The sequence below is a fragment of the Pteropus medius genome, unplaced genomic scaffold, assembly GCF_902729225.1.
Source record: "Pteropus medius unplaced genomic scaffold, Ma_sr-lr_union100, whole genome shotgun sequence".
Lineage (NCBI taxonomy): Eukaryota > Metazoa > Chordata > Mammalia > Chiroptera > Pteropodidae > Pteropus > Pteropus medius.
In genome coordinates, this window is record NW_024344240.1 from 6,089,949 (window position 1) to 6,103,719 (window position 13,771).

Sequence of the window (13,771 nt, forward strand, 5' to 3'; positions counted from 1 at the left end):
AGTCATCCAGAAGCTACTCTGTAAAATTAAATTTGAACAGAGATGCCAGGGAGTTTAAGGGCCATTTCACCCAAAGCATGGTGACTCCCAGTGCTTCTCAGCAGAAAACACTCTGTTTTACCAGAACGTCCAGGCCACCTGCTGCCAGCATTCTTATTCCCTGGACAGCCCCGGACATGTAAGTTAAACCTGCCTCAAAGCTCAAACTCTTCTGTCCCTCGACTGGGAAGGCTACTCCCATATTTCCCTCCTTCTCACCATTCACCATTTGGATATCCACTCAAATGCCACTTCCCGGCAAATCTGTCCTGTTGCTCTCTGCCTTGACCCCAATCTAAATCAGATCTCTGGTCTACTCTCTAGCTCCCTGCATTTTTCTTTATAATACTATGGTTTGTAGTGATGTATTTATTCATTTAATGTCTGTCTCTTCAAATAGACCCTTAGCTCAGTGGACCAGAGAATGTACCTGCACAGCATCTGTGTTCAATAACCATGACAAATGAACACCTGGCCCTGCATTAACTAGCACAGGGACCTTGGATAAACCACATACATATTTCTGATCCTCAGCCTCATCTCCAGAATGAGCCAAGAAACAAGAGTTTAGGTCATAACAATTTCCTAAGGGTCTGACCAAGCTCCAAGCCTTCCTGTAGGTGACTTAATCCACTTGTAGTTATTAATAGTAACTAGTCTATTCTCAGCCAAACTTCAAGATAAGTGAAGACATGCTGTTCTTTAATGGAGAACACCCCCTGCCCTCTTCTATGCCTCTCAATTGGACACTCATTCAGAAAAATTCCCCACCCCAAGCACAGTGTGCCCCCCGCTAGACATGTCTTCTCATCCTGGAGGAAATATGACCTTCCCTTCTTTCTCAGATGGTTGTTAGTGAAATATCTTATAAACTCACTCTACTAAAGTATGAGCTTGCCAATGGGAGGCCCGTTATTCATTTAGCAAACCTGTTGGATGCCTTGTTGGTGAGCAGCGGTGTGAATTGGAGAAGCATGATAACATTCTTAAAGGACTTCCTGTGAGCCAGCATTGTGGTCAAGCACATAACATACAGTGTTATTTCATCTGCAAAACCTCCCTATGCCACAGAACCAGTACAGATGAGGAAACCAAGGTCCAGAAAGGCTACAGAGCCTGCCCCAGGTGTCACAGCTAGGCAAGGGCAAGGTCGTCACAGGGCCAAGTGGTAAGTGATATGGCACGGAGGGCCCCAGAACTGGGGAAGGGGTATCCAGAGCTGTTGGTGAATCCATCAGAAAAGGTTTAGAAAGTCTAATGACTCTTCTTCAAATACATTACGCAAATAGGATTTTACACTTTTCTCTTGAATCTCAGATTTTAAATAGTGATGCAAAATTCAAGAACAGCAGTGCAGATGAGAAAAAAACCTAAAAAGAGACGGAAATAAAACCAGAGACGTAGCAGTTTTGCATCACAAACATTACAATATTGTCAAGACTTTGAACATAATAATCAGCCAAGCAGGTCTAGTAATTATTAGGAAGAACTATGAGAAATAATGAACTTCTTTTTGTTGAATTTGGGTGTGGTTACAGTTTCAGTTAATGAACCTTTCTGTTACCTAAAGCAGGCATGCAGATATGTGCCGAGCTTGAGGGTGGGGCTATGAATGAGATTTGGCCAAGATACAGTACCCTACCTCCACCCCCAACCGCACCCCCACACCCCCGCCCATTCTAAGTTCAGAGTCTTCTACCAGGAAACGCATGTAAACCATGTTTCTCAGTTTCTTTCACTATTTCAGGAAGTATGAGCTCCTTGCAGTAAGCAAACTCAGAGGGTATGGGCACCTGTCTTTACATGAGTCTGTCTTTCTTTATAGGCGTCAGCTAGAATATGGCTCCCAACCTGAACCCAGCCAAGGAATTATTCATTTTCTTAGGAAAAACAGTGTTTGCCATTCTGGAGATTTTGTTTTTTGCCTTAATCCCAAAGCCACGGAAGAATGTTGCTGGTGGAATTATACTCATAATGGGTGCTAGAAGTGGACTTGGAAGGCTCTTGGCCCTCAAATTTGCCCACCTTGGAGCTGTGCCTGTCCTCTGAGATGTCAACAAGGAGGGGAATGAGGAGACGTGCAAGATGGCTCTAGACGCTGGAGCCATGAGGGCTTATGCCTATACCTGTGATTGCAGTCGAAAGGAAGAAGTATATAGAGTGGCAGATCAGGTAAATTTTGGGTGCTTACTATTTGCTGTGGGTAGTTAGAACTCTATGTAAGTACTTAGACATACATACAGCTTATCTGTTTGCCTTTCTCAGTGCTGATTTGACTGTCTCTAACATCCCTTTAATTTAAAAAATATTGGGGAGCAGGAATTAGGATTTTTGAGTTCTCAGTGTATGCAATACACCATGCTAATCACCCTATACACACTGTGTCATCCTATTAATGAAGGCCCATTATTATCTCTGTTTTACACATAAGGAAACTGAGACTTAGGGCACATAAGTAGCTTATCTAAGAAAGAGCTAACAAGTAGCAAAGCTACATCTGGGGCTTGAGTCTGATGACTCCGGAGTGTAGACTCTAACCACCATGCAATACTAACTGTGCTGGCCCCTGTCACAGTTTAAGAGGTAGGTGAGGATAAAGAAACTGAAACAGAGATATTACATAACCTGCTCAGGGTCCCAGAGCTAGTGTATGACTAAGCCAGGATTTAAACCTATATTAAGTTTGATTTTAAATCTAGTTAGTCCCAACCATACAACAATGCCTTTCACTTGAGTGTATACTTCTCCGAAGTTGTCATAAGAAAATCAGAATATTTTATTCATCCTTAAGACTCCTAACCTCAGTCGTTCCTTTCACAATGATAGAGATGAACATATAAAGAATTCTTTCAGGAAACCAAAGTTCAGTAGCCAATGGTAAGGGTTTTCTTAGTTCATAGAGGCACGTACTTTGTCTGATGGCTGCCTCCTTTTCTTCGTGAGGATTTCTGTCCTCACATTGGCACAAGTATTCCACACATTATTCTCCTGGGCCACATATTTTTGTGGCTCCCAGAGTTCCCCATTGAGTGAAAAGGGTGGAACCAGACCAACCTGTGACAAGCAGCCAAACCACGTTGGAAAGTTCTTACACAGCCTCTGGTCTCTTACTTGAACCCCCCGCTACCTCCCTCCTCACTTCTAGCAGAAAGATTGGCAGGTCATTGGCTGGTGAGTTTGTAACTTTTGTTTAAGTTTGTCTTTACATTTTACACAGAGGTTCTACTATCTCCAATCACAGGCTGCCCAGAACATTCTGGCCATCCAAACCTGACGAGCTGGCATGGGCTCAGTGGGCTCATGCTGGGACCACCCTGCAAAGTGCAGATGTGTCTCTGCTGCAGCCGACCTCACAAACTCAGCTCTTTGCACTTGAAACACCCACCACCTGGCATGTTGACTTAAGCTGACTACAGTCATCTTCTCTGGACACACTTAAGCAATAACTGTCTCATATTCAAACACTTAACACCTTGAGATATTGAACAAGCTAATACGAGGTGCTCCATAAATAACTACCTCCCTCTTCCCCATATACATGATTTAGTTCTACCCAAGATGCTCAGCTTCAAAAATGGTAAACATGGCATATTACTAGTGCCTGTAGTTTAGCTTTTCTTACTTCTGGGTCTTGGAGAGAATTAATTATATGCTCTTCTGAATTCAAAAGATGCAAACTATTCCCTACCCTTACAAACCAAACATTTCCACTTCTTATTCTAGATAAAGGGAAGTTTTCAGAGAATTTTTAAAAAGTATCTCATGGTCAAGGTAAAAATTGTCAGAGTGGTATGACTGTGTTTTATCTTCAGTGAGACCCCAATAACCTTGAAAGTTTGTGTCCCTAGATCATAGCTTATCACTCATTGAAAGTCCAGCCTTGATACCTGGCATCCTAGATGAGAGGTCGTAAACACAGACCAGACTGGAGCTATGTAATTATCATTTATCTTTGATGTGGTATGTCAACGTATCCTAACTACGTATTTAATGTCTGTGATCCCTTAGACAAGCCAAATTAGAATCAATTTAGCATGGCATACTTCAATCGATTACATTGGTATGACAGAAAAAAAGAAAAAAGAAAAAGAAAAACTTTATTACAGGCATACTCAGAAATATTCAGGTTTCGTTCCAGACCACCACAGTAAAGTGAGTATGGCTGTAAAGCAAATCATAATCTTTTTGCTGGTAGAGGGTCTTGCCTTATTTTTAAACACTGGAACATCTGCTACAAGGGGAAGGCTCCAATGTCACACCAAGAATTTTTATTTTTTAAATAAAAATTACTGAGTATCTACTCTGGTCAGTGTCACAGCAGGAAACAGGGCCTTCTCTGATCCTCCTGTCACAGATTTTTTGCCTGCCTAAAAGTTTGTGGGAGGAGAAAACCAGCTAGATGATGAACACAGGAAACACAGGTTATGAGCTATGCTGTGTTTAAAGCATGGATATGAATACTATACTTCCTTCATTCACTCCTTACTCCACCCCGTCTCTGTGTACTAGGTCTTGATTTATGTGATATGGCTATAATGGTATGTCCCATTGCACTGATTAAAATGATATGCTACTTGTACATAGCATAGGAAAGAGTTACTAATCACTGAATATAAGAATAGCTCTAACTGTAGAAGGAATGCAGCATTGGCTGTTGGAACCATCATAAGAAGGGGGAAGAAATGAGAAGAAAAGCATCAGATTTGGATCTCTGATACACTGTAAAGTCAGCAAGGGAAATAAATCATATTTTGTTTTGACTGCATAAACTCAATCTGAGTCAACAAGGATAAGAGGAGTATAAAACGGGGGGAGGGGGAGATAAACCTAGATCGTATAAAGAATTATATTGTTAGCGTTGCTCTTCTTAATCAATTCAGGTTAAAAAAGAAGTTGATGACGTTTCCATCCTAATCAACAATGCCGGCATTGAAACAGGCAAAAACTTCCTCAACTGCCCAGATGAGCTTATGGAGAAGTCTTTCGATATGAATTTTAAAGCACATTTATGGGTAATTATTTTTTCTTCTCATAATAAATACAAAGCTACTCTGACATTTCAGAGTACCTTCCTCTTGTTCTCTTAGAATATTATTAGCCTCTAAATAAATTCTAATTTGAGACTTATCCTGGTCTACCCAGTCATCCCCTCCTGAACCAACTTAACCCACCCCTCCCAGAGCCTCTGCTCAGGGAATCCTACAAAGCCACGCCGTTCTCATGGTGGTAGTACACTTTCTTGAATGCCAGGCTCTATCCTAACCACCTATACCTAAGGATTAAGGTATAAAATAATCCTTAAAACAGTTAGATGAGATAAGGCATCACAAAAGTTTAAAGATTTGTTCAAGCCTACACAGCAAGTGATAGCTCCTAAACATGACCAGGGTGACCTTATCATTTGCCTAAGCTGGAACTCTTGAAAGTTGAAAGGGGACATTATTAATAAGCAAGATTTCATCAAGTCTGCTGCGGGCCAATCGAGATGTGTGATCACCTGATTCAGTACGTAACCAGCAGAAGGTTTCTACCAGTAACCCCGGTTACTACATGCCGTGGACCTTAAAGGACACACACAGCCCTTGATTTCCAAGGCGACGCGTCCACTTTCAGAAGTTGCATTGCTTTGAGCGGTCATGCCAGGCCTCCTCACGCCTCGCACTTCCCCTCGCTCTTCCTCTCCCTGTTCCTGAGCCCCTGCTCACAGCTCGTCCTTCCCTGGGTCAGCTCTCCCCCTTTGGGTGTGAATGTTTGCTGGGGATACCTGAGGTTCCCTCTCTTCTGCTCACACCTCGCCACATGGGCTCCCTGCCCAGCTCTCCGGAGGCAGCCTTCAAATGTTACTCGGAGTTTGTAGGTTTTCTGTCCCTTAGTTTCTTAGTTTCACCAAGAATCTAATGGTGCTGGTGGCATTCTTGATGTTCTCTTTAGTTTTCAGGAGAAAGATAGAGAGATTCAGAAGTGGCCACCATGTTCCTTCAGGAACTGCTGCAAGTGATTTACGTTGTCTCGTACTAAATGCTCTTCTCCTTTGTTAGAAGGAGAAGTGAAGTGACTCATCGCAGACCGTGGGAACTCAGGGTGCTGTTTACGATGCTGCCTGGTGTGCTTGTTTTGATTTTCCATCTCTCTCTCCATGTTAGTTTTTCTCTGAAACTCATTGTGATGCAGCCTAAGGTTGTTTGACTTTTATTAGAGATCCCCTTTCTCATATTTATTCTTATTAGAAAATAAATATGAAATATAAATATGTGACATATAAAAATGCAGCTATTCATATTTGGTTAATTATTCTTTTCTGCAGAATACAAGGCTCATCTCCCTCTCCTTTACCTTCTTTCTCCAGATCCTATGTCAAAGGTGAAGGTGTTTTGTGGTCCTGGGGCATATCCTTTTCCTAACAGAGACTCTCTTTTATGATATGGAATAAAAATAAGAAACCATTAGGCAAAGAAGTAGAGATAAATTTAAAAACAAAGCGATGCTTTTAAAGTGAAGCCAACTGCAGCATGTCCTGTGAACTATATTCAGAAAAATTTGAAATTCAGGTATGATCCAACGAGGGCAAAAAGGCAATTTAAATCTAAATGATCATATTCTTTCCTTTCTGAATTGTGGCTGCTAACAGCTAAGATTGGCCTATACTGTTTCAATTATTGTCTTAAAATTGTGATTTTTAAAAGGCAAATATGAGCAAAATATAAGTCTGAATATATTATTTTTAATAATATTGGAATTGCCATCAGGAAAATATTGGTTTAATAAGTTAAATAAATTAAGATGATTACTTTCCAGATGTTTTAAGTTTTTATATCCCATTGCCTTCGGGTATTTTTTATGAGCTTAAGAAAAAAATGGTTTTTACTCACAATGATCATATAAACATCTGAAAAAAGTATAAAAGATGATATAAAACTTTTAAAGTTTGACTTTGCTCTTCTTAGACCTATAAAGCCTTTCTACCTGCTATGCTCGCAAGTGACCATGGACATTTGGTTTGCATTTCAAGTATAGCTGGATTAATTGGAGTAAATAGACTGGCAGGTAAGACAAATGGAATATTTCATAACTACACAATTTTTCCTAACTTTAACTTACATAGTAGCTCTGAGTAATCAGCATTGACTCGATGCACTAATAATAAAGATAACAAATTAAGAAGTATATTCAATAAGGGAAGTAGCTGAGCACATCATGTACACCAAAACTGCCTGTCAGATATACTAAACTATGTACTTTGGAATCATTAGGCCTTACAAATCCCATGGGTTTAAAAAAAGAGAGAGAGGCCTTACTGATAAATGTTTTTACACATGTGAGTAGCATAGTCACCATCTCCCCAAATTCGCCTGGCGTGGTTATCAGGATGGTAAGGGGGACCACTCTGCCTTCTGACGTTTCCATTATGGGTCTCCCCCAGCTATCAGATTGGAGAAAGTTTCTCCACCCCAAGAAACCTAAGTGTCACCTCTTTGCTTTTCCTACTGGTTGGAAGACTTACAGGAAGTAGTCATTTTCATCTCCTGGGCAGCTGACTTGGCTTTAACAGAGGGGAGGGGGCAAAGAGATCCTCGGTGAAGGTGGCCCGACTGGGGAGCTGGCTCTAAGAGGAGCAGAAATCTTGTGTGTACTGGTTTACACAGATCCCTGAGACACATGCGTCGGAAACCCCAGCGGCGACACCAGGACAGCACAGGCCAGTTTGCCTGTTGGGCACTTCCTAGTGCTTTTGAGCTGAACAGCATCATTAGATTAACAGTGCTAGTCTAAGCACAGTTTGTCTCAGTTGTGTAGATAAGGTTTTCAGAACCACCAGTCACCCAAAATATTACCAGTCTATACACATCTGCCTGGTCCTGGGCCATATCTGCTCAAGCTAATCTCAGAGGTTGAGGGGCTCTCAGTACTACACCTGTATCAAATAGCACATGATCCTAAAAGCTGCTGAGGACCCCTCTGCCCTCCCTACTCACGTCTCGGGCAGCAGTGGGGCCTGATAGCCCTGAGCCTGGCACCTGTAGCCTGGTTCTTGCCAGTTGTAGTAGCTGCTTCTCAATAGAACAAGTAAGTATATCTCTTTGACTGTGAGAGGCAAAAGGGAGTAGAAATCCACCTAAATGCCTTTTATACTCCAAAATTCTCCATTCAGCAAATCAGATATTTAGGTGTTTACTGGAAGTAAGTGTGATTGAGACAGAAATCTCAAAACTGACAGAAATGCCACTTTCTACTCCCCCTGTGTTTTCAAGATATTTAAGAGGTTGAGGATGAAACTACTGAAGTGGAAGAAAGAGTGGTCATTGGAAGAAAACTCAGTCTGAGTATCATGACCCACACTGACCTCTCTTGCCTAGACTTCTGTGTCACTTATTATTTTGTTTCTTTTTTGTGTCTTCCTGCCCTGATTGGGCTGAAGTTCTCTGGGACTGGACACACATCTAACAGCTAGCACAGTATCTGGCATTCATTACCACGGTGGAGTCCAGCCCTGCTTCCCTTAGTGTCCACTAGGTCATTACCAACTGACCTTTATGTGACCGTGTCCCTGTCCGCTCACTCCTCCCTTCTTCCAGTGGCAGTAGACCAGGATCACAAAGAAATAACTGAAGTTGTTATCCCACTCTGTTACAAAGAAACCTTAATGTAATGCCATTTTTAAAACTTCAGAACATACATTAACGTTGTTTGTCTTTTTCAGATTATTGTGCAAGTAAATTTGTAGACTTTAGATTTGCTGAATCTATATTTGCAGAAACATTTGCCCAGAAAAAAAAGGGGGATCAAAACCACTATCGTGTGCCCATTTTTAATAAAAACTGGAGTGTTTGAAGGTTGTACTACCAAGTAAGTATGTCCTTTGGTTTCAAAGGCGCTACATTTTTTTAATCCCCTATGCTATGCTCTAATACTCTAAATCCCTGTGACATTTGTGTCTACTAATTTGCACTTCTTCATTCCTTACCCTTTTTCACCCAGCCCCCTGATCCTCCTCCCCACTGGCAGTCACCAGTTTGTTCTCTGTATCCTTGAGTCTGTTTTCACTTAGTTTGTCCATTTCTTTTGCTCCTTAGATTCCGCATGTAAGTGAAATCATGTGGTATTTATCTTTCTCTCTCTGATTTATTTCACTCAGCATAATACCCTCTAGGTACATCCATGCCATTGCAAATGGTAAGATTTTATTTTTTTAATAGCTGAGTAATATTCCATTGTATACATATACCATAACTTCTTTATCCAATCGTCTATTGATGAACACTTAGCTTGTTTCCGTATCTTGGCTATTATGAATAGCACTGCTGTGAACATAAGGGTGCATAGATCTTGAAGAACTAGTGCTTTGGTTTTCTTTGGATAAATATCGAGAAGTGCCATTGCTGGGTCAAAAGGCAGTTCTATCTTTAATTTTTTGAGGAACCTCCAAACTGTTTTCCACATGGCTGTACCAATTTGCAATCCCACCAACAGCGTACGAGGGTTCCCTTTCCTCCACATCCTCACCAACATTTGTTGTTTTTTGATTTATTGATGATAGCCAATCTGACAGGTGTGAGCTGATATCTCATTGTGGTTTTAATTTTCATTTCTCTGATGATTGGTGACCTCGAGCATCTTTTCATATGTCTGTTGGCTTTCTGTATGTCTTCTTTGGAGAAATACCTATTTAGATCTTCTGCCCATTTTTTAATTGAATTGTTTGTTTTTTTGTTGTTGAGTTGTATGAGTCCTTTTTTTTTAACTTTTTAAAAATTAAATGTATTGAGGTAACTAATACAATTATATAAATTTCAGGCGTACATTATAATGTGACATCTGTATATTCTATTGTGTGATTACCCCTCAAAGTCCAGTTTCCTTCAGCTACCAGATATTTGATCCCCTTTACCCACTTCACCTTCCCCCACCCCCTATATTTTGTATGAGTTCTTTATACATTTTTAATAATAACCCCTTGTCAGATATAGCATAGGCAAATATCTTCTCCCACTAAAAAAAAACTACATTTTTAAAAATGATCAGCCATCTATTTTATTTTGTTCTGGTTTTTTTATTAAAAATTATCGGGGTGACATTGATCAACAAAATCCAATAAGTTTCAAATGTACAAATCGACAGTGTGTCGTATGTGCATTGCGTTGTACGTTCACCACCCATAGCTAGATTTCCTTCCGTCACCAAACATCTGACCACTTTTATGCCTACTTACTCCTTCTTCCCCGCTCTTATGTTCTATCTGTTTTTTAAACTTATTTGAAAAGATATTTTACTATAATTTAGACTAATTTATAAATGGTTTCAGAATTTCTTCTCTACTCAAATGTGTTTGTGTTAGGATACTGGGTTTAATACGAATGTTTTATTAAGACTGTGTCCGCTCGTAGCCAGCCTGTAGCCTGGTCTGCTCATCCATCTCCTCAGCTCTCCTGGTCACATTCCTTTTCTGCCAACCAACTCTGTTCTACCCTCTTCCCCGATTCCACAAAAGGACTGGAATTTATGGAAGGGGCAAAGCACCCAATTCCACATTGTATGAAAATAACAGGCAGTTCGTTTTTAAAGATTTGCTTTACAATATTTAGACCATTTGTTTAATATGGTTTCACATGTATGCATATTATAACATCAGTGTATTAATTAGAATCATTTTCTATTTCAAATTCTAGTTATTACCGTGTCGATAATAAGAGAATATGGAAATAGATCAAATGGAAGGGAAAGAAGCAGATAAATGACAATGTCTTGCGAACTTTTTATCCCTAATTTGTAAGAATTGTTTTTATTTCTTAAATTTTCTTTTCATCTTCTAGCTGTCCTTCTCTGTTACCAATTCTGGAAACAGAATATGCAGTCAGAAAAATAGTAGATGCTGTCCTGCAAGAAAAACTGTACTTGTATATGCCAAGGTCCATCTACATCATGATGTTATTAAAAAGGTAATAATATCAGCTTCTGTTCTCCAATGTGCCAATCAACAACTTATTCCAAAGCCTACCAGGAGAAGCCACAAAAAATAGCTGTTAAATGAGTGAATTTTGATACCTTCCTTGTGCCCATTTGCTGACACAATTTCAAATTTGCATAGTTGCGGTGCCTCCCAGGGGTCTAGAAAATGGAGTTGGATCCTTCCAGCCATCCTAGTATTTTTTGCATTATTGTCAAAAAGAAGCAGATCTGCTGAATAATCTGTGGACAAATAAAAATTATTTTTTTAGGAGAGATACATTTTCATATGCTCAGCATAGAATAGTCACGTTGGAATAGCTATTGTGTCTATGTTTCTTGGAGTACAGGGCACAAAGTCAAGGCCAGACGGTAAACCAAATATTTAAGAAACCAAATATTTTCAGTATGGTGCTCTGCGGAGGTCTCATGTAGAAGGTAAAACTGACAATAGAAGATAAATTTGCACTATAAGGTGGTCAAAGAATTTGGGGGAAAGGACTGAAAATATAACCACCTCTTAAAAGTACAAGAGAGTATCTTTGCCCACCCTTCCCTGTTCTCCATTGAGTTTCCATGCTGAGAGACACTGGCTGCTGTTTATAAACATTTGACCCAGTTACAGGAATGGCAATGCCAGGTTGCTGAAGCACCTGCTGATTCCCACTATAACAGGTCATCTAGGTTTATTTCCCCTTCATAAGAGTTTCCACTTTGCAAGGAAGCATCTTCCATTTTTGAACCACTCCCCTCCACTGAGTTGAAATCTGTCTTGTTTTAACTTCCAGCTATTGGTTCTAGGTTGGCCCTCTAGCACTACAAGTAATTTCATTCCTCTTGATGACAACAATTCTACAATTCTTCAGTTGTTTGAACATAGATCTCATGCCTCTCGTCCACCGCATGGCTAGAAGCCATTGCCTTTCCTGCATAAGCAAATGTCTTTTCTCTTTACCTAGTTGTATCTACTTTGTGCAGTGAACCAAAATCATTCTCACATCCCTTCACTTCTCCAGGCTTCACCTAGCACAGGGGCGCTGACTCATACAGCTAACAGGCCACGTGGGGCATGGTGAAGGAGTTTGAAATCTGGGGTTATGAGCCTGCTGTTTACTAAATCTGTGAGTCTTAGCATGACCCTTATTCTCCGAGCCCAATTTCCTCATTTATGCTTGTTACAGTTTGTAAATAAGTGAATGTAATGCACTGTTTATTGGGCAGTGTGCGCGCTTACAGTACAGTGGCTATTGTTGCCTAAAAGAGGGTTTATAGGATAGTAATGCCAGTTGTAAGGAACACGGGATTTAATTTTTCTAATTTTTAAAATAATTATAGCATTTATATTTACTGTTATAAGATATTAGTTCTGGACCCCAGATTGAGAGAGTTCCACATAATTTTTGAGAAGGCTTTGGAAACGTGAAGTTCAATGAAGGAAATCACAAAATACGCTCCTTCAAATATTCATTCAACAAACATTAGAGAGTGCCTGGCATGTGCCATGCATTGCTGACCATCCTAGGATCAGGGCTTACAGCCAAGAGCAAGAGAGACAAGAGTCTCTGCCCTTATGGAAATTATCTTCCTTGGTAGGGAGGTGGGGGGCGGTTAGAAGAAACATAAAAAACAAAAAAGTATGCTGGGTGGTCATAAGTGCAACAAAGAAATATAGAGTGGGAAAAGGAAATGGCAGAGTGAGAGGTAGAGAGGTGCAAGTTGAGATTTAATTTTCAGTATGGTGCTCTGGGGAGGTCTCATGTAGAAGGTAGCATTTACCAGAGACCTGAAGCTGGGGTGGGCAGGAACCACCCGAATAACTTGGAGTGCCTCTAGAGGGACAGCAAGCACAGGGTCCTTTGCTTTACCCCACCCTTAGGACAAGTCTCAGGTTTGCTGTGCCTGCTCTGCTTACTGTGCCTCTCCTTGCTCTGCAGTGTGAATGTCAGAATCAAAGGGGTCAGTGCTCTGTCAGGAGGGGCGAGTGGGCATAGAGAAGATGAACAGTCTTAGTTCGGTCTCGCCAAAGGTCTGAGGAACTATCACATCTCTTCCTCAAGGTAGTCCCAGAAAGAAATTGATGACCTCATTTTACACTGGAAGAAACTGAGGCTCGTGAGCTAAATAACTTGCCTGAGATGACATTGTAAATAACAGAGCTAGGTTTCAAGCCAAGCTCAACCAACTCCACAAGATTTCACTGCTTCCTATCAATCATTACACAGTGTAGTGAAGCTTTGGAAACAGAGGTGAGAAGAGAGTTGAATAACAAATGAAGCAAGGAGAGATATAGAAGCCCTGGGCTGGTGTCCTCCCACAGAGTGGACAAGCCCAGGTGACCCTGAGGTATGCACATTAAGGTGTGCACGTGTAACTTCATCTACAAGTCAGTGGCACTGCTTTTCAGCTGGGCTAGTAAAGATGTTTTCATGATAATAATAACCAAGAAAGTTTTCTCTTGTGTTCTCTTTAGTTTCATGCCCCTCAAGATGATACTGCTCTTGGTCGAATATACAGGTGCCTTCGATGTAGTGAATGGCTTCCTTGGCCGAAAGAAGAAGGACTGAAGAGCACTGTATGGCCGATGTCAACTGATACGAACCATTACACAGTGCTTATTTCAGTGAATAAAAGGATTTTTGTCTGATAGAATATATCTGGAGACAATGAGTATTCTTATTCTGCTATCTGGATTAATATTTTCAATCTGAAAATAATGTTGCAATCTGCTTTTTTGTCGAGTTTTTTAATTAATAAAAACAGCCTGTTTTTGTCATGTCTGCTTGCAACAGAT

At 40.6% G+C, this 13,771-nt stretch overlaps 1 protein-coding gene across 1 annotated transcript; it reads left to right on the forward strand.

The window, feature by feature from the left end:
- The first annotated feature begins 1,878 nt into the window (after positions 1-1,878).
- On the forward strand, positions 1,879-13,544 carry LOC120607397 (epidermal retinol dehydrogenase 2-like). The gene is given in 7 exon segments (XM_039869308.1): positions 1,879-2,211; positions 4,920-5,051; positions 6,984-7,083; positions 8,738-8,814; positions 8,816-8,883; positions 10,848-10,973; positions 13,451-13,544. Coding segments are annotated over 7 exon segments (930 nt in total).
- The last annotated feature ends 227 nt before the right edge of the window (positions 13,545-13,771 follow it).